Raw genomic sequence first — 24,932 nt, 5'->3', positions numbered from 1 at the left:
TCTTTGTTGACTTAAGACCTGATTGATCACTATCCAATGTTCTCAGATATAATTTCTTAATTAAGATATTTTCTCACAAGTGCTAGAACAGTCTGTAAAAATTGAATTACAAAAAAAAAAAAAAAAAACCCTAAAAGCAAAAGATAATTTCTCTGGAGGTCCTAGAACTTCTGGTCAAGACAGACATGTTAAGGAGCAATAATTCCAAATCCAAAAACTGCAGATAGGATAGAGGGGATGCTGTGGGAAATGACTTCTGCCAATCACAGTTTTCTGGCTTTTGAGATGAGATGTGTTTCACACGTAAGAAGTCATACTTACATACCTGATTCGATTTATGTACCTTGTTCGATTTAAGTGCACACTTATGAAACAACCACGTCTCAAAGATGATATACTTTAAACACACATCCTGTGCTGTCTCAGCTGTCACCTCATTAGCAACCGTACCCAACTTTCCCCTCAAGTAAAGACTTCCACCTGCATGGTAGTGATCAACAAAGGTGGACAGTCTCAACTATGTGTCAGCCATTAACATTTCCTCCTGGTCCTGTTCTGCAGGGGTCGTGCTAGGCTCTGATCACCACATTAGCCCCTTTGTGTGTACGCCTCTCCTGTGCTGTTTAGCTTAGTTGGATGGTGCCTCTTTTTTAATGGTATAATACCATGCCTGAGGTAGGTTCAAGGACCTACAGATAGATACAGTACTTAAATACTTATCAAACTTCTAAGTATAGTGAGATCATTAATGAAAGACAAACAGCAGTAAATAAATACATAGTATCAACAAAATCACATATATTTAAGACCCTAGCACCATCGTGATATGTGTCTTGTCTAAGCAGTAAGCTGAGGCCACACTGGGTAATGCAAAGTGGCCAAGAACAGCTGGTAGACCCAAGGACCTATACAGAGAAGACCAGGGATGACTACCTAGTCATTGCTCCAGACTCTGTAAGCTTTCCCCCAAACCACATAAAATGTCAGCCAGCTGACATGGCTACCCTCTCTAGTCACTCCCCCAATTATATGGCGAATACCTTCAAAATTTCTAAGGATAAAGGATTTGTAAGAGCAGTTTCCAGCATCTCCGGATATCACCTTCCTAAGAAGCATCACTGGGAAATCTCTTTCAGTTTGGGTTAAAGAGAATATGATCTCATGAGTAAGTACACTCACTTGCCTTTGTTGCATTTTGAAAAGTGATCACTTGTAATATCTACTTTATAATATGAATGATGCTATCTTGGCTGCTGGCAAGCTTGTAATGTCCAAGGTAACTTCCGCTTTTCCCATGGGTACTTTGGCTCTGCCTCTTACTGCACATTGATAAATTTAAGTTTTGCTATGATGATTCAACAAAAATCTACTTTAAAATCTTTCTTAAAGGCAGTAATTGAGGTTTAACTAGGATTTATTTATTTTCTATCATCAGAACAAAAATTACTAAAGGAACAGGCATCATCTGCCTTGCTTTCTCCCTCAGCTAGTAGGATGTTGAAATAAACAGTAATTACTAATTTTGACTTTGCAAATTCTCTTTGCATTTCTAAATATACCAAGGCAGTAATACATAAATTTTCTGAAAAGTAAACAAAATAAAAATAAAAGAAGCCTTTGTGACTTTCTAAATCAAATAAACTGTAAAAGAATAAGAATGCAAAACATAAAGGAAAATGGCAAAGACAATCACTCTGCCTCCTGTTTCCCATCCTGGGTCAGCCCGGAGAGGAAGCTGAAGAAAAGGGAACCAAGGTGATCGTTGAGCCAAAGCAGACTCCAGGCAGAGCGCAATTCAGTGATCCTACAAGAGGCACAGAAGAACAACCCCAACTGCATTGCAAAAGGCAACCTGGCACAGGGCAGAAGCCTTTCCCTGCACGCACGCATGCGCGCACGCACACGCACATGCTCACTCACTAGCTCCCAAACCTACCCTGGAACTGCCACCTTCTGCCCTGTGGGGCGTGACAGAGCATCCCTGCCATCTGGCGGTACTTACATCAGGCTGGGCCGGTGCCACTGGGTACTCCTATTGTTGTGGTTGACATAGTAAGTACGGCCTAAATTGTCCACTTTCTCTTCCCATCCTGGCGGCAGGGGAGGAGGAGGGAGCTCCTCCTGGTGCTGGGAAGCGGAGTCGTTGGAGTCAACAACCTCCCATCCGTGCTGTGGAATAAAGTGAATGGGAGGGCCGTGAGTCTGGGCTCCAGATCACAGGAGCAGGCCACCCCAGCGTGACACCCTTCTGCTTCATCCGGCCTCACTCTGGGTCTTACAATGGTTTCCTGGCTCATGCTGAGATAGATGCTCCCTCAAAGGGAGAAAAACCAATTCAAGATCTCAACACTCATCTGAGCAATGGCCAGTTAATCATGCCAGCGTCTAAGATGACTGCATCGCAGGGGGCCGCCAGGTCTGGAGACTTCATTTTCTTTTTTCTTTTCATTTCTTAAACATTCGTTTATTTGAGTGTGTACGCTTATATGTAATCTCATGTGTGCCTACATGGCACATGTGTACAGGTCAGAGGACAACTGGCATGTGTCAGTTCTTTCCTCTTCTACCATGTGGATTCCATGCATCAAACTGGGTGTGGCAGGAGGCGCCCTAACCTGTCGTGCCATCTTGCCAGCCCTGTTTAGTTTCTAAGCCACATCATAAAATTGTCCATTTCCGGTAGTTATTTCGACTCAAAGACCTCTAGGGCTGCACAAAGCCAACGACACGGGACATGCCAGAGCTGTCACAGCCATCCTCCTTTCAACACCACCATGATGCATGCATGTGTGGTCCTACAGAAAGCAGGGCACAGGTTACAGGTGTAGGGACAGGGCTATTGGTCCCCAGCGAGGATGGCCTGGGGCTGGTGTGAGAGGAGATGAAGCCTCTCCCTTGTGTCTGTTACAACGGTGAGCCAGGCAGGAGTTGTCTAGAAACTGATGCCATTGCTTCGGCACTGCCTGAACAGACTGCATGGGGCCAGGACCAGAGCGGAACTGTTCCGACACATACCTTCAGCATTAAGTATTGCTTTCCTAACACCCCCTGGAAAAGCCAGCGGGAAAATCAACCGATTCACTTGTTACTGCAGTTGGAAGATGAGAAGAGTTTAAAAAAAAAAAAATTCCTCGGATTTCACACAGCAATCTGCTACTTTGCTTGGGAAATCTCAAACTCCGCTACGGCCTGCCACCCACCCTGTCACGTGGCAGGAGCTGTGGCAGTCTATAATGAAACAATGCCTGGAGATGTGGCCTCTTGGCGGGAGGGAGTCTGGTCAGCTTGTCCACCACATATCATTCAAGCATCACACATGTGGGACAGCTGCAAAGAGACGTGACAACAGCCAGGGAGGCCTCGTTCAACGAAAGCCTTCTGAACAAGATGAGAGTTGTTAACCGGGCAATGTTGACCATAGGATGTGCTGGGATGGTACAGTGCCATCCACAGCACAGACATGGGACCGGAAAGCGAAGAGCCCACTCCGCCAGGAAGAGGACAGAGCAGAACACTCTTCTGGATGGCTAATGGCAAAATGGCATTTCCCAAGGATAGCTTTGCAGTACATACTGTCACCTGAGGACCAAGTGAATCAGAAATGGGGAGACAGTTTCTAAGTCAATCCCCATCCACTCTGGAGCAAGTTCAAGTGCTAAGAGGAACCCCCAAATAACTGAAAGCTTTCCTGGCAGTGGGGCCATCCATACATAGTAAATGCCTTAGGCCGCTATGAAGTGTCTTCCTTAGGCTCACTGATTTGGACACTTGGTCCTCTGCTGGTGACGGTGCCTGGAAAGGTTGCTGACCCTTCAGAAAGTGGAGTCTTGCGGGAGGGAGTGGTCCTTGATGGTGGGCCTTGTGGATTTACAGCAGAACCCTATTCTCTACTTTCCATCTCCCGACTGTGATACAATATGACCAGCTGCTCCACATTCCTACCGCCACAGCGAACTTCCCTGGCCTGAAACATGAGCCTTTCTTCCGTAAGTGGCTCCGGTTGGGTGCTTTAACAGCAGCCAGACGAGAAGCCAATACGACTGTGCAAAGTGCTGCTCTCTTCCTATTATTAGGGCTGAGACACGGAACGGGAACTGCACTTTTGCTAAAACAATCACACAGCGGAGCCTTTGAAAGACAAGCGCGGGTGTGTGTGTGTGTACGTATTTGTATTTACGTTTACAAACGTTCACTCCCTCCAGTAAGCCTCAAAGTGTACCGCGCGTGCGCGCGCACGCGCGAGGCGAGCAGCCGGGAGACAGCTGCCCCTCGTACCTCCACGTCGTCCCTCTGCTCGCTGTTTTCTTCATCCTGACCCCCGTTTTTCGGCATGTACGCCATTTTCAACCGCAGAAAACCCTTGACTCGCGATTTATGGCTGCACACAAGGAAGAAAACCAGTTATAAAGACCATGGCTTGTTTCCATCTTTCTTAAGTTTAAGGGGGTTGGCTGAAACTGTCCTCAGACAACCCAGCCCTGCAGCGCTCACTCCCCCACATCCACCCGCAAGCCTCACCTTCTTGGTCGCAGGAGAAAGTCCTTAAATGTATAGGGCCTCTCCATGGTTGGATCTTCTGTCTAAGGGAAGAAAAAAAAAATTAACAAGGAAGCAACACTTATAAGAGTTTCTTATTTTGACACATTCATCAGGAATATGGAGGATATAATTTTAGGACATGCCAGGGGTTAAAGAGGAGCTGGCTTCTCAACAGCTGGATGATTAAGCATCTGCAAGGCCCACAGAGGCCTGTCTCCTTGAGACCCACTAGATGTCACTACCTACATCAGCTTCCAGTAGCCCAGCGAGACAAATGACAAAATTATAGCCACCACTGCCAAGTCTAATTTCTAACTGCAGGGTGTAGCCTCAACCTCCCAGAGTCGATTAACTCTGGAAAACCAGCGGTCACTTGAGCCTCATTATCCCGTGACTCAGGACACCTAAATTCAGAGTTAACCAGGGAGCCTCTACCCACACTGGGCTTCTGTCAAGAAGCGGGGAGTGAAACTGGGCTGTGTTCCTTAGTTTGTCAACTTGGCACCAACTAAAATCACCTGGAAGGAGGAAACCCCAACTGAGGAATTACCTCTGCGAGATCAGCTTTTTGGCATTTTCCCGATATTTTTTTTTTGATTAATGATTGCTGAGGGAGGGCCCAGGCCACTGTGAGAAACGCTACCCCTAGGCAGGTGGTCCTGGGTTATATAGGAAAGCAGGATTAGCAGCTTCCTCCATGGTCTCTGCTTCAGTTCCTGCCCTGGCTTCCCACTATGATAAACCTTTCCTTCCCCAAGTTGCTTCCGGTCCCAGCAACAGAGAAGTAATCAAGGGCACAGGATTGTATGTACACTCCATAAGAAATTAGGATTCCTTTGATTGTACAAAGTTGGCTGGCTAATAAAGCAGGAAAGTGGGAAAATTTGTGCCATTACTGTTTAAATGTTACATGAAGTCAAATCTGAAATACTTGGCTTGTCAGATTAAATGAGATCCAGAATATTTGCTTTTATAGGATGAGGGACAAAGCACAACACAATGATTATTATGTCCAGGAACGAGAGAGAGAGAATAGTGTTTACATTTGAAAGATTATCTATTTATACCCTTCCTTCCTATCCTTCCTACTCCCCCGCTTTATGCTTGTGCATGTATTATCTGTGTGTTTCCGTGTGCTAGCCAAAGCACAACCTTGGGCACCATTCACCCTGTTTTCTCTCTCACTGGCCTGATACCCACTGATTAAAGCTCATTGATTAGGCTAGAACGGCTGATCAGAAAACCTGGAAATTCTCCCTGTCTCTGCTTCCCCAGCGCTGGAGTTGTACAACATACCATAATGCCTTTTATTTACTGGTTTTAGGTTTTATTCGTATACAATATATCTTGATCATATTCTTTTCTGCCTCCCCAACTTCCTCTCACTCTACTTCATGCTCTATCTCCTTTAAGAAATAGATCCCCCAAATCAAAACAAAGAAGCCCCAAGCACAGAAAAAATACTCAAGTAAACCAAACCATACCAAACAAAGCACAACAAAGCCAAGGAAGGAGTCTGCTTTGTGCTGGCCAACTATTCCTGAGCATGGGGCCCGCCCTGGAGGGCAGTTGATAGACCCAGTGTCCTTCCACTGGAGAAAAGCGGTTTCCTCTCTCCCAGCAGGTAGCGGCTGCAAACAGCTTCTTGGTTAGGGTGGCACTCTGTGTCCACTTCCCCTTCTCCATGCTGGGATTTTTTTTTTTCTGACTTGAACTTATGCAGGTCCTGCGCATACTGTCACCATGTGAGTTCATATGTGCACCAGTCCTGTTGGGGCTGGAAGACACTGCTTTCATGTATGTTCTAGGGAACTAAACTCCGGGCTTTGTTGGCACTTTGCCATCTGACCCATCCCTTCAGCAATCGTTGTCCTATACTTACTACAATGGAATGGGAATCCCTGCCTATGACCCGCCAGCCTTGTGATCAGGCTTTACACCTTTACCTCACTGTCAACCGTCTCCCTGACAACGGTTCCTACTCCAAGCCGTCACCATCTCATCAACAGAGCCCACGCACTGACAGGTCCAGGCTCTGCAGGTCTCTATCATGTCATCTTGCCCTCAGAGAGCCCATCTTAAATTCACCTATAATATCACCCCGTGTCATAACCCTCTGCTTGAACTTCCTCACCACTAATTGACGGGGTCAAGAAAGAAGGTGTGTGTAGCAAACAACTAACAAATTCATTTGATCTAGAAAAAGAGCCCTAAAATTAACTTTCCCTGAAGAGACTCAATTATTATATTCTCTTAGATTGTGCTAAGGAAGGCAATAAGTAAAACGTATTGACACTTGGGGGATATTTTTTATATAAAATTTTTCAACATGTATCACTTACAGTGCACAAACTAGGTAATCTGGAATATTATCCTTGGGGCCAGTGACACGCTTCAATAAGTTAACAGTGTTTGCTGTCAAGCCTGAAGATCTTAGAACCCAGGGATCAGCCACATGCACAGGTACACACACACACACACACACACACACACACACACGTTAAAAACTATTGAAAGAGAATATTAATTCTGACAGTTCTTCCTTTTTTCATTTATTTGATAAACAACTAATTTTAGTCAATTTCAAGTAAAAGACACATGCCAACTGAGTGCCTGCCCTGAGGGTTGTAACTACATGGGAGGGGCCGTCATAGCAACAATATACTAGACTCCAAGGGAGAACAAATTCGATGGTGTAGGGCTGTCAGCTGGCATTAGTGAGGATCTCAGGAGCAGCAGAAGGTTCTCGACATTCTTCCATCCATACAATGAACAGAAATGACCAGCACCTCACCGAGCTAGAGGCAGATCCCAGGTCTATGTTCTGTCTTTACTAATTTTCGGAGCTGGGTGATCCTTCCCTCTTTGGGCACTCGTGTCCTCTGTAGAATGGGACAGCAATGAGGTCTTCCTGTACTGCGTGAGGATTAAGTCAACCAGCGGAAGGTGATGTACATGGAGCCCCCACAAGGTACCAGGCACAAACGTGGCCACTGTCATCACTGACCAGTCCCACCTTTTACACCATGGGGGCACTGGCTGATTAGCCCTATACAAAGAAAGGCAGGTGCAAAATACACTTTATGGGGGAAAATAATTCTTTAACCCAATGGTTCTCAACCTGTGGTTGCAGCTGCTTTGGTGGGGGGGTGGTCAAGCGGCCCTTTTACAGGGGCTGCCTAAGACAGTGTAAACATAGATATTTATATTACGATTCATAACAGTAGCAAAACTACAGTTATGAAGTAACAACAACAAAATTTTATGGTTGGAGGTCACTACAGCATGAGGAACTGTATTTAAAGGTTGCAGCATTAGGAAGGCTGAGAATCGCTGCTATAATACCAGCTGTCCATCTTATAGACAAGACCATGTTCCTCAGACAGAAGGCAGTGGTGAATTCCAGAGTGGATAACATACTGGTGGATTCAACACATGAGAACAGACGGAGGGGGAAATTCACTCCGCAGCTTCAGGCTGCTCCTGTCCCCCATTCTGAGGTCACAGAGTAGGCACACCTCGGTACTGGGGAACCAGGAGAAGGCCTGGCAATGTCACTAACTAAAAAAAAAAAATCACCTTCCTCTCTGGGCCCAGGATTCCTCACCTAGCAAAGGCCCCAGGAGTGGATGGTAATGATCTGGGCCTAGCTGAGTGTCACTATCCAGCCACCAGCCATGAACATAAGCGTGCCTACCACTGAGACTACCTTAGTGTCCACCTCGCTATCCTGAACATGCTCTGTTCTAAGAGAATGGTCAGCCCAGGCTGCCCAAATGCAACCTTGGCTGAGATGGAGATATGAGTCTGCAGCAGCGTCTCTGTCTCAATGAATGCCCAAGGATGCAGAGCATCTGAAACTGGCAGCAGTGGGGAGCATTAAGGGCTGCGGGGGTAACAGGAGGGGGCACAGAACAAGAAAGAAGCAAGAGAAGGTTCATGGGTGCCACAGGAAAACATCTTTTGGGAACTTCATTCTGTTGTCAGAGCAAGCGAGTCTCTGAGCTATTTTTATCCTTAATCAGAAGGTGCAAGATAGGCGACATGAGGCTGCAACAGCGATGCACTGAATGCAAGAGACGGGCTCAAACACAGAAGTTTAAGACAATCAGCAGTCATGTGCAGCCAGAGCCGAGGCTGCTCTTGGTGGCCCTGTGAAGACAGCAGGAACTCAGGGAAAGGGCAGCGCTGGTGAGCAGCTGGTAGGCGACAGCACTGTCCTCATTAACAGCCTCTCATCTCCTCTGCAGGCCTCGGTCCTGCTGCCAGCGTCTCCTAGGTAACGAGTGTGTCACCAAGGACACAGAGCCTCCGCTCAAGGAACACTGGAACTGCCCTGATGCTCCGTCAGAGCGAGGTGGCAACCTGGCCTTGTCTCTGAGACAATCCTTCCTCCTGTGGGAAAGCGAGGGGTCCAGAAAGGACCCCTAGACAACTCACCTATCTTCAGATGGAAGTCAACCACACCCGACAGGCAGATTCCCATCTCTTAAAACCTGTCCTTCCGCAAAGTCTTAGAGCAAAACTGTGTTTCCTTAGCTCTGTCCTACATAAAGGTTCACTTGCCCCATTTGCTCTGCCTCAGTCCTCTCCTCAAAGTGCAGTAAAGAAGAAAATGAATCCTGAAGATAAAGAGCCAGGAATCAGATGTCCCAGATACCCCACACGACTCGACCCTCAGTTCCCATCCATTCCCTGTGCCCACACAAGTGTGAACATGGCCAGGACTGAAAGAGAATCAGGATTCTAAAGTTACTTTGCTGCAACTGGAAGCCCTTGAGTACCAGGCCTGGAGGAATCCTGGATCACAGGAGGGGGAGGGCTGATTATGGCTCCCACTATCATGTCTCCCTTTCGTGCTTGCTTGTGGTCGGGATAGCAGGCAGTGACTACCCACCATGCAGGGTAGCTGTGTCACCATCTCCCCTCACTTTTCTCCTGGCAGGATGCCAATCTGGACTTACATATAACAGCCACCGGGTCCAGAAACTGCTTAATTAAATCCAGGTGAAGTTGCTTAATTAATACAGGTGTCCATCTCTTGGCAACGCACTGTGCGAGAGACATGGGTTCTACAGAGCTGAAGTTTGTACCTCAGTGTGTACCCACCAACAGGGAATACACTGACCCTCTTGGTTAGCCTGTTTGGGGTGTGTGTGTGGGGGGGGGATGTGAGGGAGCTTTCCCAGGTCAGAGAACCTATGGTAACAAATAAGAACTCAGGAAAGCAAGCCTGGGGATCCGAAGGCAGTGTGGTATCGCAAATACAAGTATCTGCTGGTAACAGCTGTGACAGGCAGGAAAAGGCCTGCAGTTGGGAGGTCTACAGGATTTCACACACACACGGAGTGCATGATACAGAACATTTGAGTTATTTAAAGCAATTTCATAGCCATCTACACTAAGCTCACTTCTCCTGTTCCCTTGCCATCGAATTCCTGATTTCTACAAGCGGTTTCTCATATCAGACAAAGGAGTCTGATGCATTCAAGTGTACTTCCCACTTTCTCTTCTGTGAGGTTCAGTGTGGCTGACTTTATGTTGAGGTCTTTGATCCATTTGGACTTGAGTTTTATGCACTGTGATAGATATGGGTCTATTTTCATTCTTCTACATGTTGATACCCAGTTACGCCAGCACCATTTGTTAAATATGCTTTCTTTTTCCATTTTATATTTTTGCTTCTTTGTCAAAAATCAGGTGTTTGTAGGTGTGTGGATTAATATCTGGGTCTTTGATTCAGTTCCATTGGTCCTCCTGTTTGTTCTTATGCCAATACCAGGCTGTTTTCAGTACTGCAGCTCTATAGCAGAGTTTGAAGTCAGGGATTGTGATGTCTCCAGAAGTTCCTTTATTGTACAGGATTGTTTTGGCTTTCCTGGGTTTTTTGCTTTTCCATATGAAGCTGAGTATTGTTCTTTTGAGGTCTGTGAAGAATTTTGCTGGGCATTGCATTGAATCTGTAGATTGCTTTTGGAAGATTGCCATTTTTACTAAGTTAATTCTACCTACCCAAGAGCATGGGAAATTGTTTCATTTTCTGGTGTCTTCTTCAATTTCTTTCTTCAGAGATTTAAAGTTCTTGTCATACAAGTCTTCCACTTATTTGATTAGAGTTACTCCGAGATATTTTATGCTATTTGTGGCTATTGTGGAGGGTGATGTTTCTCTGATTTCTTTCTCAGCCCATTTATCATCTGTGTACGGGAGGGTTACTGATTTTTTTTTTAGTTAATCTTATATCATGCTACATTACTGAACGTGTTTATGAGTTGTAGGAGTTTCTTGGTAGAATTTTGGGGGTCCCTTATATAAACTATCATATCATCAGCAAATAGTGAGAGTTTGACTTCTTTTCTGATTTGTATCCCCTTATTCTCTTATTGTCTTATTGCTCTAGCTAGAACCTCAAGGACTATATTGAATAGATACGGAGAGAGTGAACAACCTTGTCTTGTTCTAAATTTCAGTGAGATCGTTTTGAATTTCTCTCCATTTAGTTTGATGTTGGCTGTTAGCTAGCTGTATATTGTCTTTATTATGTTTAGGTATGTTTCTTGTATCCCTGCTCTCTCCAAGACTTTTATCATGAAGAGGTGTTGTATTTTGCTGAAGGCTTTTTCAACATCTAATGAGATGATCATGTGGTTTTTTTCCCCCCAGTTTGTTTATATGGTGGATTACACTGACAGATTTTCATATGTTAAACCATCCCTGCATCTCTGGGAAGAACACATTGGCACTTCCTAAATATAACCCCAATAGCACAGACACTGAGAGAAACAATTAATAAATGGGACCTCCTGAAACTGAGAAACTTCTGTAAAGCAAAGGACAATGTCAACAAGACAAAACGGCAGCCTACAGAACGGGAGGAGAGTGGGAGATCAGCCCTGTCCAACCCTACATCAGACAGAGGGCTGATCTCCAAAATATACAAAGAACTCAAGAAACTGGTCATCAAAAGAACAAATAATCCAATAAAAAAATGGAGTACAGACCTATACAGAGAACTCAAAAGAGGAATCTAAAATGGCTGAAAGACACTTAAGGAAATGCTCAACATCCTTAGTCATCAGAGAAATGCAAATCAAAACAACTCTGAGATTCCATTTTACACCTGTAAGAATGGCCAAGATCAAAAACACTGGTGACAACTTATGCTGGAGAGGTTGTGGGGAAAAGGGAATGCTCTTCCATTGCTGGTGGGAGTGCAAACTTGTACAGATGCTTTGGAAATCAGTATGGTGATTTCTCAGATAATTAGGAAACAACCTACCTCAGGACCAAGCAGTACTACTGTTGGGTATATACCTAAAGGATTCTCAATCATACCACAAGAACATGTGCTCAACTATGTTCATAGCAGCATTATTTGTCATAGCCAGAACCTGGAAACAACCTAAATGCCACTCAACCAAAGAATGGATAAAGAAAATGTGATGATACATTTACAAAATGGAGTACTACACAGTGGGAAAAATAATAACACCTTGAAATTTGCGGGCAAATGGATGGATCTAGAAAACATCATATTGAGTGAGGTAACCCAGACCCAGAAAGACAAAGATCACAGGTACTCACTCATAAGTGGCTTTTAGACATAAAGCAAAGAAAACCAGTCTACAATTCACAATCCTAGAGAACCTAGAAAACAAAGAGGGCCCTAAGAGAGATATACATGGATCTAATTTACATGGGAAGTAGAAAAAGACAAATTGGAAGTGCAGGGATCATGGGAGAGGGTAGAAGGAAAGGGGGAGAAAGGCAAGAGAGTGGAGAGAAATATATATCTCATTAAAAACAATAAAAAATAAAATAGAAAAAGAAAGGAGTCTGAGACAGTGCTTCCTTAAAGAATAAAGACATACGATCCAAATTAGCAAGATAGCAGCTCATTCCCTGTTTGAGACACTATAATAAGGAATCTCTTATTTAGCCTGAAATCACTTTTACTGTTCCTGATCAATTTGGTTTGAAGTCTATTAAGTTAAACCTCAGACAAACATTGCAAGTTTTCTCTCAAGTGGAGTCTAAGAGGTAAAATGGGAACTGAGACAGGGGGGAGAAAGGTGAGTGTAGTTGGGCATGAGGAGGGGATATCCTCCAAGTCCATGACATCATATATGTGATAAAAATGTCTTTATAGGGCCTGCAAAATGGCTCAGTGGGTGGAGACAACTGTCAATCTTGAGTTCAATTCCTGGAACCCACATAATAAAAAGAGAGACTGACTCCTATGAGTGATTCTCTGACCTTCACTTAAATACCATTGCAGAAGCATGTGCATGTACACAAAACACACACACACAAACACACACACACACACACACACACACACACACACAAAGAATATAAAGGCCATAAATTTATTAAAAGGTTCTTGTTAACCCAGCAACAGGCACAACAGAAAAAGATAATAATAATTTAAAAGTTAATATATATTAACATGGAAGAACAGGTATTTCAGTTGTTTGTTTAACAGGGATTTGGAAAAAATTAATCTTTATTTCTATAACTTTAATCTTGGAGATAATAACTTAATTATTGTCCACATGAAATACTTGGTATTTGTATATGCAGAATTACAGAGAAGCAAGGATTTCTGGTGGGTTCAGACTCCCCAACCCATGGTTGCCCAGGATCTGAAAGCATGGTTTATGAAAAGGGGAATAAAAACCACATGTCTGACCCAAGCCATGGAACTCTGGTCTAATTTTCAGAGGTGTCACCGATGACAACAGTCACCTGCCAATGTGGCTTAAGTTTAAACCTTAATGAAAATGGCAAATGATTATAAATGGGCCCTGCGATTAGACCGCTGTATTTCAAACACCCAAGTACCACGTGGCCATAGTGATGCCATGTGTCTGATGAGGGAGAACTTGCTTCACTGATTCATCCACAAAGATCAGAATTCCATCTATCAGTACATATTTCTTCAAGAAGTAAATCCTCCAGCTGCCAACTGGGTTATACTATCGATTAATAACCACACTGTACTGGCTGGTTTTGTGTGTCAATGACACAAGCTAGAGTCATCAGAGAGAAAGGAGCCTCAGCTGAGGAAATGCCTCCATGAGATCCAGCTGTAAGGTATTTTCTCAGTTAGTGATCAATGGGAGAGGGAACAGCCCATGGTGGGTGGTGCCATCCCTGGGCTGGTGTGCTGGGTTCTATAAGAAAGCCGGCTGAGCGAGCCAGGGGAAGCAAGTCAGTAAGCAGCACCCCTCCATGGCCTCTGCAGCAGCTCCTGTCTCCAGGATCCTTCCCTGTCTGAGTTTCTGTCCTGACCTCCTCCAGTGATGAACAGCAATGCCGTTTCCTCTGTAGCATGCTCTTTGGTCATGGTATTTCACTGCAGCAAGAGAAACCCTGACTCGGACATCTATACATAATCATGTCCCTTAACCCTTAAAATGCTAGGAGCAGAGGCCAGCAGGGCCACTGTTCCCCACATTCTAGCTCTCGCTCCATGGATCTTCTCCATCATTTAAAGACTTTTCTCATCATTATTTATGTATATGAGTGTGTATGTATGTGTGCGCAAGGGCACCCACAGAAGCCAGAAGAAGGGGTGTGAGTCTCTCATGCTGGAGTTGTAGGCTGTTGTGTGTGACATCTGATGCGGGTGCTGGGAGCCCAACTTCCGGTCCTTCCCAAGAGCAGCAAACGCTCTTAACCACTGAGCCCTCTCTCAGCCCCAACCCTCTCCATTATTAATAATTAAAAGGACAACTGGAACATTTTTCACCTTCTTTGTTTCTTTTACCGAAAATGGGGTATTTCTGACAGATGTTGACTCTGTAGGCCACAGGTACTCTAGCCACGACAATGGTTCTGTAGCCCTCAAAATGGAACATCGATTATGTACAAGATAGACCGAGCACACACAACACATTCTCACACTGCATCACCACACAGAATGAGCATTTGTGCAGTTTCCCCACAAGGGTCCTATAACCTACAGCCAAATAACACACATAACAGTACTTCAAATCCAGGGTCACAAGGCCAAGTACATGTGGAATATACCACTTGGCTTCTGCTATGACATGGAACACCAGAAATGTATCTTCACCTCCTCTCTGCTTTAGTTTTTAATGTGGTCCATCTCCTTGAAGGTAATTAACTCAAACGGCTAATCAATTTGCAGCACAGCAATGGTTCTCAACCTGTGGGTCATGACCCCGTTAGGGGTTTGGATGACTCTTTCACAGGGATTACCTGAGACCTTTGGAAAACACGAACATTAACATGATGATTCAAAACAGTAGCTAAATTATAGTTAAGAAATAGCAATATTTGGGCTCACTACCATATGAGGAACTGTATTAAAGGGTTGCAGCAGTAGAAAGGCTGAGAACTGCTGGTCTAGGGGTTTATGGTCCTATAACATAGGCTTCTCTCTGGGCATGCCCATAACAAGAAGGATGTCCTATCTGTGGGGTCTTAAAATTAAAAAAAAAAACTCTTAGTATATATTAATTGTCTGAAATATTGACTTTCATTATGCCCTTTTCATATATTCATGTACTGTAAACACATAATGATCTTAATCAGCTGGCTTCTATTCTAGTGCTGGGCCTTGTTAGCAGCAACTTCTCTGCAAGCTGACCCTGGTCACCACTCAAAATTCCAAAGCCCAATTATTCCCTGTACTGACTTAGGCTCCAAAGAACATGTCTCTACTCCCTGGAAGCTATGCCACCTTTAAAGCCAGCCACTGCTGAATCACACAAACAGAGGGCACACTGAGACACTTGGTGAAACTTTCACTGATGGCTCTGTTTTCCCTGGCTGGCCTCAAACTCAAAGAGATGGCCTGCCTCTGCCTCCCGAGTGCTGGGATTAAAGTTAGCATTCTCCACCCCCTTCCTTTTGCTATAATCATCCAATCCACCAACCAGCCAACCAGCCAACCAACCAACCAATCGACCAATCTGACTCAGCTGTGTGTGTCTATGTCTGTATGCTACGTGTGTGAGTGCCTGCAGAGCCCAGAAGATGCCAGGACCCTTAGAACCACGAGACATGGCGGCTGGGTTCTGAACTCGGGCTGTCTGGAAGAGCACAGTAAGTGCTCTGAACTCCTAAGCCATCTTCTCTCCAGCCCCTCAGTTACGAGTTCTAAAGACTATTAGGCCATCCTTTCCCCCCTCCCCCCCCCGAAGGACACGCGCTTCTTATTTTAGGGAAAAGAGTTGCTAGGTACAGCCACACGAGACGGGCTAACTGATTAACCTAATCTCAAAGCATGCCTTTCCAGATTTAACTGAAGAACATGATAAGGAAAACCCACCGAGTCGGGAATGCCTTAGCCTTGTGTCCTGGCTACTTTTATGTCAGCTTGACACAGACTAGTCATGAGAGAGGCAGGAGCCCCAATTGAGTAAATGCCTTCATGTGACTGGGCTGCAGAAAGCCTGGAGGGCATTTTCTTAGTGATTGATGGGGGAGCCCGAGCTCATTACGGGTGGTGCCATCCCTGGGCTGGTGGTCCTGGGTTCTATAACAAAGCAGGCTGAGCATGCCATCAGGAACAAGTATTCCTCTGTGGCTCCAGTGCTTGAGCTCCTGTCCTGCCCTCCTTTGATAATGAAGAGTGATAGGGAAACACAAGGGGAATAAACCCCTTCGTCCCCAAGTCGCTCTGGTCATGGTGCTTCATTGCAGCAACAGTGACCCTAACTATGACACCTTTCCTTGCAGTTTCTGGGACATGCACAGCCTCTGAGTGAAAACTGAAAAGAAATCACCAGGTTTGGGGCTGGAGAGATGGGTCAGTTGTTCAGAGCGCTTTCTGGTCTATCAGAGGCCTAACGTCCACATCTCAGCATCCACAAGGCCTGTAGCTCCAGCTCCACGGTATCTGACACACCATGTTTCAGTCTCTGTGGGCATGTACTCATGCCTACTCCTCCCATGTTAAAAAAAAAAAAACTAAGAACAAAAATACCAGGTTTCAGATATGATTTCCATAGAAGCACTATGCAGTATACCCATAACGCACCTTTGTACTTAGAAACAAAAATATCCTAATGCACTTTCGAAGACTCTCTTTCTGAGCTTCCAAGTGAGAGAGTAAATGGCTTGCTGCTGGCTGCATTCCTCCTCAACTGAACTTCAAAGCTTGCCTGGTAGGAGTCCTCCCTGGCGTTCCCCATCGGGCACAGGCCGTTTCCACATAGCAGGTTTGCACTAGATCCTTCCAGGCACTTTAGTTTATAGACTATTTATGCTACGTGTGTGCACAAGGAGTGAAAAACACAATGCCCTTGTAAGGCAGAAATATTTGACTCTCCTCTTGTAGTTGCTACTTATGACACTTTGAGCTGTTTGGGGAAAGGTGGCCAGGAGGTGGCCAGGACAATCTAAAGAACGGCAGCTGGTCTACGAGGCACCACTGTCACCAGGCTTCCAGCTCTTGTCTCCCATCCTATTTACACTGATGCAGTGTGCAGGTGACCCCTAAACCACAGTCACAGTTCACAGCCCCACCGTTTGCTCCCTGATCAGGGAGAAAGGGAGGCAGAGCCACAGAGGCTAACCTGGAACAGTCTGGGGTGAGCACAGGACTTCCAGTGGATAAGCATACTCAGAACCAACTGTTCTCTCCCATCTCCGAGCAGATGGGAAGTCGCAAACATAAAACCTGGGAAACGGCAGCCTGTGCAGATGTAGTTACTTTAACTAAAGGAAGGTGAACAGCAAGCCAGACCAAAGGCCGCACAGAAACAAAAATGACGCTGAAGAGAGGAGAAGATGACTATTCCATAAGGGGCTGTATCTAAAGGTGGAGGAGCTAGCAGCAAGAGGAGCAAGGCAGAGTTGTTCACAAGGGCTTTCATGTGATTCAGACGCAGGGATTTTTACAGCTAAATTAACCTCTATGTGACCCCCTCCAGAGGGCCACCTTCTAGCAAGGAGCCAAGGCCAGAGCACACATTCCCCATTTCAGCCCTTTTGCCATGCCTGTCATACTCCACAGACACCCTAGCCAGATGTCCCTAAAACCCCACCCCCAGCGTGCAACAGTTTGGAAACTGTCTGTCCTTACCGGAAGGTGACTAAGAGGCACGTCCACTTGACCCAGGAAGTCGTCTCGTGTCTGTGAAGAAGAAAGCAAAGTGTTAATGTTGAAAAACCATCCCACTGCACAAAGAGACAGTAGGTCCAGGACCCGGTATGGATGCAGCGAAAGGGGGAGGGGTGAAGGCAGAGGTCCAAGATGAGGCACCATGCAGGCACCAAGCTGTCCCCAGGAGACCTGGAAGTGTAGCTCCAACATCTGGTCTTTAGGTGACAGACACTCTGTGCTTACCTCCAAAAGGAAGGGCAAGGAATCCTCTTGTAGGGCTGGGAGCATGTGGCCAGCCAGGAAAGAGGCACAGAAGGCCATTTAGGGTTTGGGGGCAGAGTTGGACCCAGCTTAAAAAAAAGGCAGGACAGAAATGTTGGGAGCATTTCAACAAGTACTTAATCCTGCTATAAACTCAAGAGCTTCGCAAGAGCGGAGAGTCTGGGTAAGTATGTGTGGCTTAGTCACTGATACATCTTATAAACCGCAGGTCATAAAAAGGAAAGAAAAAGTTTTGTTTGTTTTGTTTTTCTATTCAGTAAGTGTGATACTGGGAAATCCACATCTAGGAAGGAAGTCTGTAATTTTGGATAAGTTGTGCTCCTTGCTTTCTTGACCAACTACACAGCATGGTTCTTCATGTCTTGAATGGGACCAGTGTGGCATTGGTTATGGGACTCACAAGTCCCCTCTCAGACTTTGGGAGTCACCTAGGATCAGACTCTAGACCAGAGTGCCCAACGGCCAGGATCATGTATGTCCTGCGGTCACAGCACTGGGGTTCAGTGGACCTGGATACAAATCAGATCAAAACAATTACCTCCCCCATAGTGCACAGCTGCTTCTATTGCACACAAACTCATGAGAGCTGGAAAATCCTGTGCACAGAGTCAAACCCTTCCCACAATTAGCTGATAAAAAAGCAATGAGACACAGAGATCCTTATTGGCACCTATTGGTTTACTGAGAAACATTCCAATTCTCTACTCCCATTTAGTGAAACCACAGGTAAACTAAAACAAGGTTTATGAAAATGATTTACTCCAGACTTGGGCACTTCCTTCTATATAGGTTAAAGATGTGACTAACTAGAAAGCTAGCTTGTCTTGTCCAGACGATGCATGAAGGATACTAGAAACTCAGCACTGGCCAGGTATGTATGAAGAACGAGAGCTGCCTCTTGTATACTTGTGTGTGCATGTGTTTTCTGCATCTCTGTGCATGCACACATGCAACATGTGAAGGAGAGGCCAGAGGCTGACTTTGGGTATCATTCCTCAGGCAGAGTCCATCTTGTTCTTTGAACTAGGGTCCCTCATTGTCCTGGAGCTCACCATGCAGGCTAGGCTGGCTGCCCAGAAAGTCCTAGAGATCCACCTGGCCCTGCTTACCAACAGTGCACACACCACACCCACATTTTCAAATGGGTTCTGGTATTTGAGCTCAGGTCCTCAAGTGTGCATGACAAACATTTCATTGATTGAACCATCTCCCCTGCTACGAATGCTGTTTTGGAGTTTTTGGTTCTTGCATTTTCTTAGCTGTGTCTGCTACAGCCCAACATGGGGATCCTTGTCCAGCAAAAGATTGGAAGGGAGGTGTCAACATACTTTGCATGATGAAGCAGCAGTCGGTAGAAGGCCTGGAAAATAATGGCAGAGTTTCCACCTAACTTGCAGTCCCAGCTCCAACCACCCTGATTCACACCAATGATATTCATTTAAGGAATTATGGAGCTGGTACATTCGTCCTCTGCTTGGCTGACACTATCAATTCTACATTAGCTGTATAAATATCACTTTAACCATACAATAAAAAACCAACAAAAGAAATAGATTTATTCGGTATCAGTCAGAAATTGTGCACGTGAGACGGGCAGTACTGCCATTAAGACTTCCCCTCCCCTTTACCCCAACTACTGGCACTAGAAGGACATAGCATGTGATCATCAAGGGATAGGGGTATTTAAAAGGCAACTCACGAACTGTGAACTTTAATGCAGTTTAGCAAAAACTCAGGGACCATCTATATACATTCTCACTGTTTTGCTTGAGAGATCCTAGTTTCAAACTGGCTAAATGAGCTCAGCTCCAGGCAAACGATAAAAGCCAAGTACACAGCCAGCACTGACAGCGAAAGCAACAAGCACTGCCAAGATGAGCATCCAATAGAGGCCGTGGGTCTGGCTGTGGTGAGGCCCGTAGCAAGCTGCAGAAGCAGGCACTTTTACACCTGAGTGCTGTGTGAGCGGCCAGAGGATGAGGTGCCCTCTGGGCAGCAGGTTCTAGAGTTTACCCCAACTTGTGCTCTGTGCATCTTGGTAAGGTGTGGAGAACAAGGCAGGTATGTAACAACTTGGGGCTTCTCTTTGGGTGTCGCATTTCAGCTGCGGGGACTTTCACAACACAGTCCGGAGTAACTTTGAGGGTTTCTGCTGAGGTGGTCATTTGGCACATGCCACTTTCCACGCTACCTCCACAAGTCACAAAACTGAATTCTCCGAGGCATGCTGGGAAATCTGCTCGCTCGTGGCCAGGTTTCCTCCTTGCATTGCAGCAACGATTTCCCAAACACCCAAAGAAGAAAAGCCTCATCAAGGAAGGAAATGGAAGGTTTTTACTGATCTATAATCAGGAGAGTTGGGACCAGGTGCAAGAGAGTGTTTAGTCAGAATAAACGGATTTAAACTGGTATTTCACCAGTCAATGGAAGATGTGTCTGACTGAGAAACTCAGGTTTCAAAACATTCCCAAACCAATGAAGGTTCAGGCAGTGGAGTGTTGTATTTTTCAGTGCTGAAGACTGACCAGAGCCTTCGTCACGCTAGGCAAGCACTCAACAGAAGATGTCACAGAAGAAGCAGGGAGAGGTGAGTGAGTCCCCTGGAGGCCTTGACTTTAGAGATGTACAGCACGCCAAGGAGTTTCTGTCACCTGTCTGTGACAGAAATCAGGGACAGTATGACACGTGGAGGCTTCTTCTGCCTAGACCCCGACAGAGACAATCTGTGGCCATCACAACATCTTTAGGTTGTCACTGTTGCAGAGTGACATCTTATATCCATGTTATAAAAACATCAGTCAAGTCACTGTTAATAATCTGCGATACAGAAACATTTCCAACAAACATGTTGACTACACAAAGCTAGGGAGACCAAACTGCAACCCACAGCAGACTGGGCATTTCTTGTGACTATCTCTAAGTAGTAATGGTATCAATTTCAAACAATATTACTCATTTTTTCCTCTAGGGTGAAGATGTACGGGTAACAAAATTACTTATGTTCTCTACTGACACACCATTAAATAATCCTCCAATGTAATGGCAATGCTTGTTTAATGTACATAACAGTAAAAACATACACTGGAGTCTCTAAAATGGGCATATCAGGTGAAACACAGTCTCAGTAACATTACTGGAAAAGTGAACAAACACACAGACCTTAATGCTCACTCATTAAATGCCGACAAACTAAATTCAGGACTGCCTTTCCCAATTCATTCATTTGATCGTTCACTCTGCTTATAGCCTACCTCCTTTGCCTTTTTTTATTTCTTTGTTGAGACAGGGTTTCTCTGACCTTGAACTTGGGAGATCCGCCTGCCTCTGCCTCCCAAGTGCTGGGATTAAAGGCATGCGCTAGCACAGCCTGGTCTCCTTTGCTTTTTTGATCTAAGGTCTCACTTACATACCACAGGCTATCTTCCAACTTGAGATCCTCCTGCATGGTCTCCTATACTCTGGGATCACAGGGGCGCAGCACTCGGCCTTGCTCTTTAGAACAATCACAGGAAGAGCGCGCTGTATTCACACAGAGGCATGTTACCAGGGTTGCTAAATGTCATCGGGGTCGGATGCCTGGGAACTGGAACCATGGCCCCGGTGAAGCCCTACTCTAGCCCCAGTGTCCTTATGAGCACGCTGGTTAGAGACAGCAGCTCTGAAGCGGACTCAAGGCTCATCTGTCTTCAAAACAGACGAGACTCATTTCTCAAGGAATGCGCCCACCCCAAGGTCCACACAGACCCCGGTCTATGGGTCAGAGCAGCACTTGCAGGGTGGGATCCAAACTTACCAAGCACACCCACCACCCCACTGCCCCATTCTTTTCCAGACAGAGGAGCAGGGCAGGGTACTGTTGCAGATGAAAGTCATTGGGAGCCAAGAAAGGTGGGTCCTCAGGGGCCACACTGAGTCCCTAAGGCCAGATATATCACAAGCACCAGCAATTATTACAAATAAGCCTCTATACTATGGGAGCTACATATGCAGGCAGTAATTAGTGAGATTTTTTTATTTCATCTTCTAGTGCTGGGAGTCAAATGCAAGCCATGATGCAAGTCTCTAACTCTGAGCGACATTGCAGCCCTCACTGAAAAACTGTAAGGGAAAATATCAGTGCCTCACACGAAATACAAGAACTGTGTTATGTCACAGAGTGAGCTGTGAGTCTTAGCTTTTTTGGAACCGAAGAGATGTTTCAGTGGGTAAAGGTTCCTGCTACTATAAGCGCAAGAACCTGAGTTTGAGTCTCTAAAACCCATGCAACGAAGCTGGTGTGGGGTACGACCTGTGAGCCCAGCATAGGGAGACAGGCGGGTTCAACATTGACCTCTGACCTCCACAGGCATAGGCCACACATATACTATACCCCTCCCCCCATTATCAACAATAAAAAGTTCTTTTTTTTTTTAAATGTGCTTTCCAAAAGAATAAAACAGAATGCTACTCAGCGGAAAACCTTCCAGGGCTACTGTCTTAAATTTTACACTGGACATAAGTAGTAACTTAAGATTAGAGTTCCTTACAACAAATCCATGCGTATATAACTTACAACGTAAATTAGAGATTTAGAATTCCAGCATCAGGACAGACTATGGAGTGCATCTTTGTATATTACATACTGAGGCAAACATCACGACCTTCTTACAAGAGGGATGGGTGACCAAACATGCTACATCCATAAAGCAAGGCACCAAAAAGGGTCAGAAATTCCCGGGGGGGGGGGGGGGGTAACGACCTGACAGAACCACAGCTATGTTTTTAGTTAGTGTGTTTTAGGCCACGAGTTAAAAAGATGACCTTCCCTCACACATTCAACCACTCTCCATAGCCTCTCAGCCTGGGGCACCGGAGTGATTCTGGGGGGGAGAAGGTTTGTGTTGGAGTCGTTTGGAAGCATGCATGTGTCTGTCTACAGATCAGACAGCTCAAGTAACCTTCACAGAAGCTTTTGGATCAAATGTCACAAATACAGTGACTCCTCCACAGCTCAGTATCTGAAGAGCCACCTGAAGGTCACCACGCATTCCTTCTCTAGACCCCGTCTCATTCCTCAGTAAGGCACGGCGCCGGCTTTGTCATCGCGGACAAGAGGGAAGATGTGTGTTCTTCCTGTCAGGCACGTCAGCCTGTGCCACGTAGACAGAAGAATGTGACGGCTCAGAGGCCACCAGGAGTTACTGGTCTCCACTCACAGCCTGTGCAACACAAGCCCCCACTCTACTGCTGCCGACATATTATGAGACCCTGCTGCACGGCTGCCCACAGCGCTGCCCAAGCCCCTTTACCTCCAGCCATTAGATCTCTGCTCACATCCTCAGAGCCCAAGCTTCCAAACCAGCCCACTACAGCCCCTACTGTACGAGCCCTGCTACACTTGCACCCACAGCCCACACCACACCTTCACTGAGCAAGTCCTGCTACACCTCTGCCCAGAGGGCACTGGATAAGCCTCCCGGTAGGTATTTCACCCTATGGCCCCTCCACCCAGAGCCTGCGCTACACAAGGGTCCCTTCACCTCTGCCCGCGTCCGCTACACTGGGCACCACTGCACCTCCAGTGCAGTTCATGCTGTATGATCTCTTACTTCTCTCCATGTTACAAGGGACCTCTTCACTGATGCCCGCATCCCATAAGCCCATATTTCACCACCTGGGGCTTCTGGCTTTTAAGGGGAAATGTTTCAAAATTTGATAACTTAATGGGATCATAGTCATACGGCATTCCACTAAAATCCAAGAAAACGTGTCATGGTGAAATAACTGAATCCTTGTGTTCTTACTCAAATTCATTTCACAGGTATAAGAACACACACACACACACACACACACACGCGCGCGCGCACACACACACACACACAGGGAAAAGAGGGGTTAGAGGGAAAGATTTAAATGGATCTCACACTGCTGGCTCCTGTGTCGTTTAGTTCCTGTTGGTAGGGCTGAAACTCGTCACTCACTGAAACAGAGTAAGGTGTGTCCTGGAGACAGTGGCTCTTATTTGTAACAACAAACCAGGCCTCTGTGTCAACACAACCTCACAGCAAACTCCCAGGACCTGAGAAGGCCCCAGTGAAAGCCATCGGGGAGGTGGCATGGCCACACTGCACCAGCTCGATCGCCGTCAGGAAGAACATCTATTTTAAGGAATGTTTTTCTTGAAGACACAAACAGAAGGCGCAGAGAGGTAGACGGAGCAAGGACAGCTGTGCTGGCAGACGAGAGCAGCCCTGCTGCTGCAGTCTAGACATGGTGCAGGGACATAACTAGGCCAGCATGCACTGGGCCTTCATGGGCTTAGATGGGGTCCCAGTTGCTCTGAGTGGTCAGCTATGACACTAGGGGGATGATATTCCTGATACGCTCTTCCCCCGGGAGGCAAGGGGCTGGAGGTCACTCACTCACTCACTCTTCCCTTGTATATTAAGTGCATTCTGGGTGCAGGGTCAACAGAGCGACACAGAGGCGATCTTTATAATCTAAGCAACTAATGATCAGAATTGAATATACAGTCAACTGGAGGGGTGTGAATGCTGGGCAGGGACTCTAGGGCCCAGACCCTTCTCATGGACAATACTGAGCTCCAAACATCTCCTCATCCCTCTGAGGGATGCCATGGCACAGACCTCTTAACATCTCAAGTTGGGTAGCCCACATGTGCTGAGCCACTGTGTGTTCAGATCCACACAACCATGCTTCTCTATAATAGGATGCAGGGCCTGGGCAGAACCATGAGACTACCCTGTTTGCCTCAGTCAAGGCCAGAATGACTTTCTGGAAGACATAAACTTTGAGTGTTTGCTGGAGTGTCCTCTAGGGAATAATACTGCCCAGAGTAGGGTGGGTTTTCCTATATCAATTAACAAGACAAACCCCCAGAGGCATTCCTGTAAGACAACCCAATCTAGATAATTCCACACAAAGATCCTCCACTATGGCGATGCCAGGTTGTGTCAAGTTGTCAGTCAAGACTAACCTGAAGAGTCGCAAAGGCTTCAAGTGCCTTGCTTACAGGAGAGAAGGCAGGCAA

At 45.9% G+C, this 24,932-nt stretch overlaps 1 protein-coding gene across 3 annotated transcripts in view; it reads right to left on the bottom strand.

Moving 5' to 3' along the window:
- Nedd4l (NEDD4 like E3 ubiquitin protein ligase) overlaps positions 1-24,932 on the bottom strand; it is a 319,449-nt gene that overhangs the window by 61,413 nt on the left and 233,104 nt on the right. For all 3 annotated transcript variants that reach the window (XM_038329752.2, XM_038329751.2, XM_038329753.2), the window contains 4 exons: positions 17,600-17,650; positions 4,519-4,580; positions 4,276-4,378; positions 2,003-2,169 (listed from right to left, as the gene is read on the bottom strand). In XM_038329752.2, coding sequence (XP_038185680.1) covers positions 2,003-2,169; positions 4,276-4,378; positions 4,519-4,580; positions 17,600-17,650 — 383 coding nt within the window. The remainder of the gene's footprint in view (positions 1-2,002; positions 2,170-4,275; positions 4,379-4,518; positions 4,581-17,599; positions 17,651-24,932) is intronic.

This window comes from Arvicola amphibius, chromosome 5 (genome assembly GCF_903992535.2).
Source record: "Arvicola amphibius chromosome 5, mArvAmp1.2, whole genome shotgun sequence".
Taxonomy (NCBI): domain Eukaryota; kingdom Metazoa; phylum Chordata; class Mammalia; order Rodentia; family Cricetidae; genus Arvicola; species Arvicola amphibius.
The sequence above is the reverse complement of the archived record's forward strand: the minus strand, read 5'-3'. Positions and strand labels throughout refer to the sequence as shown.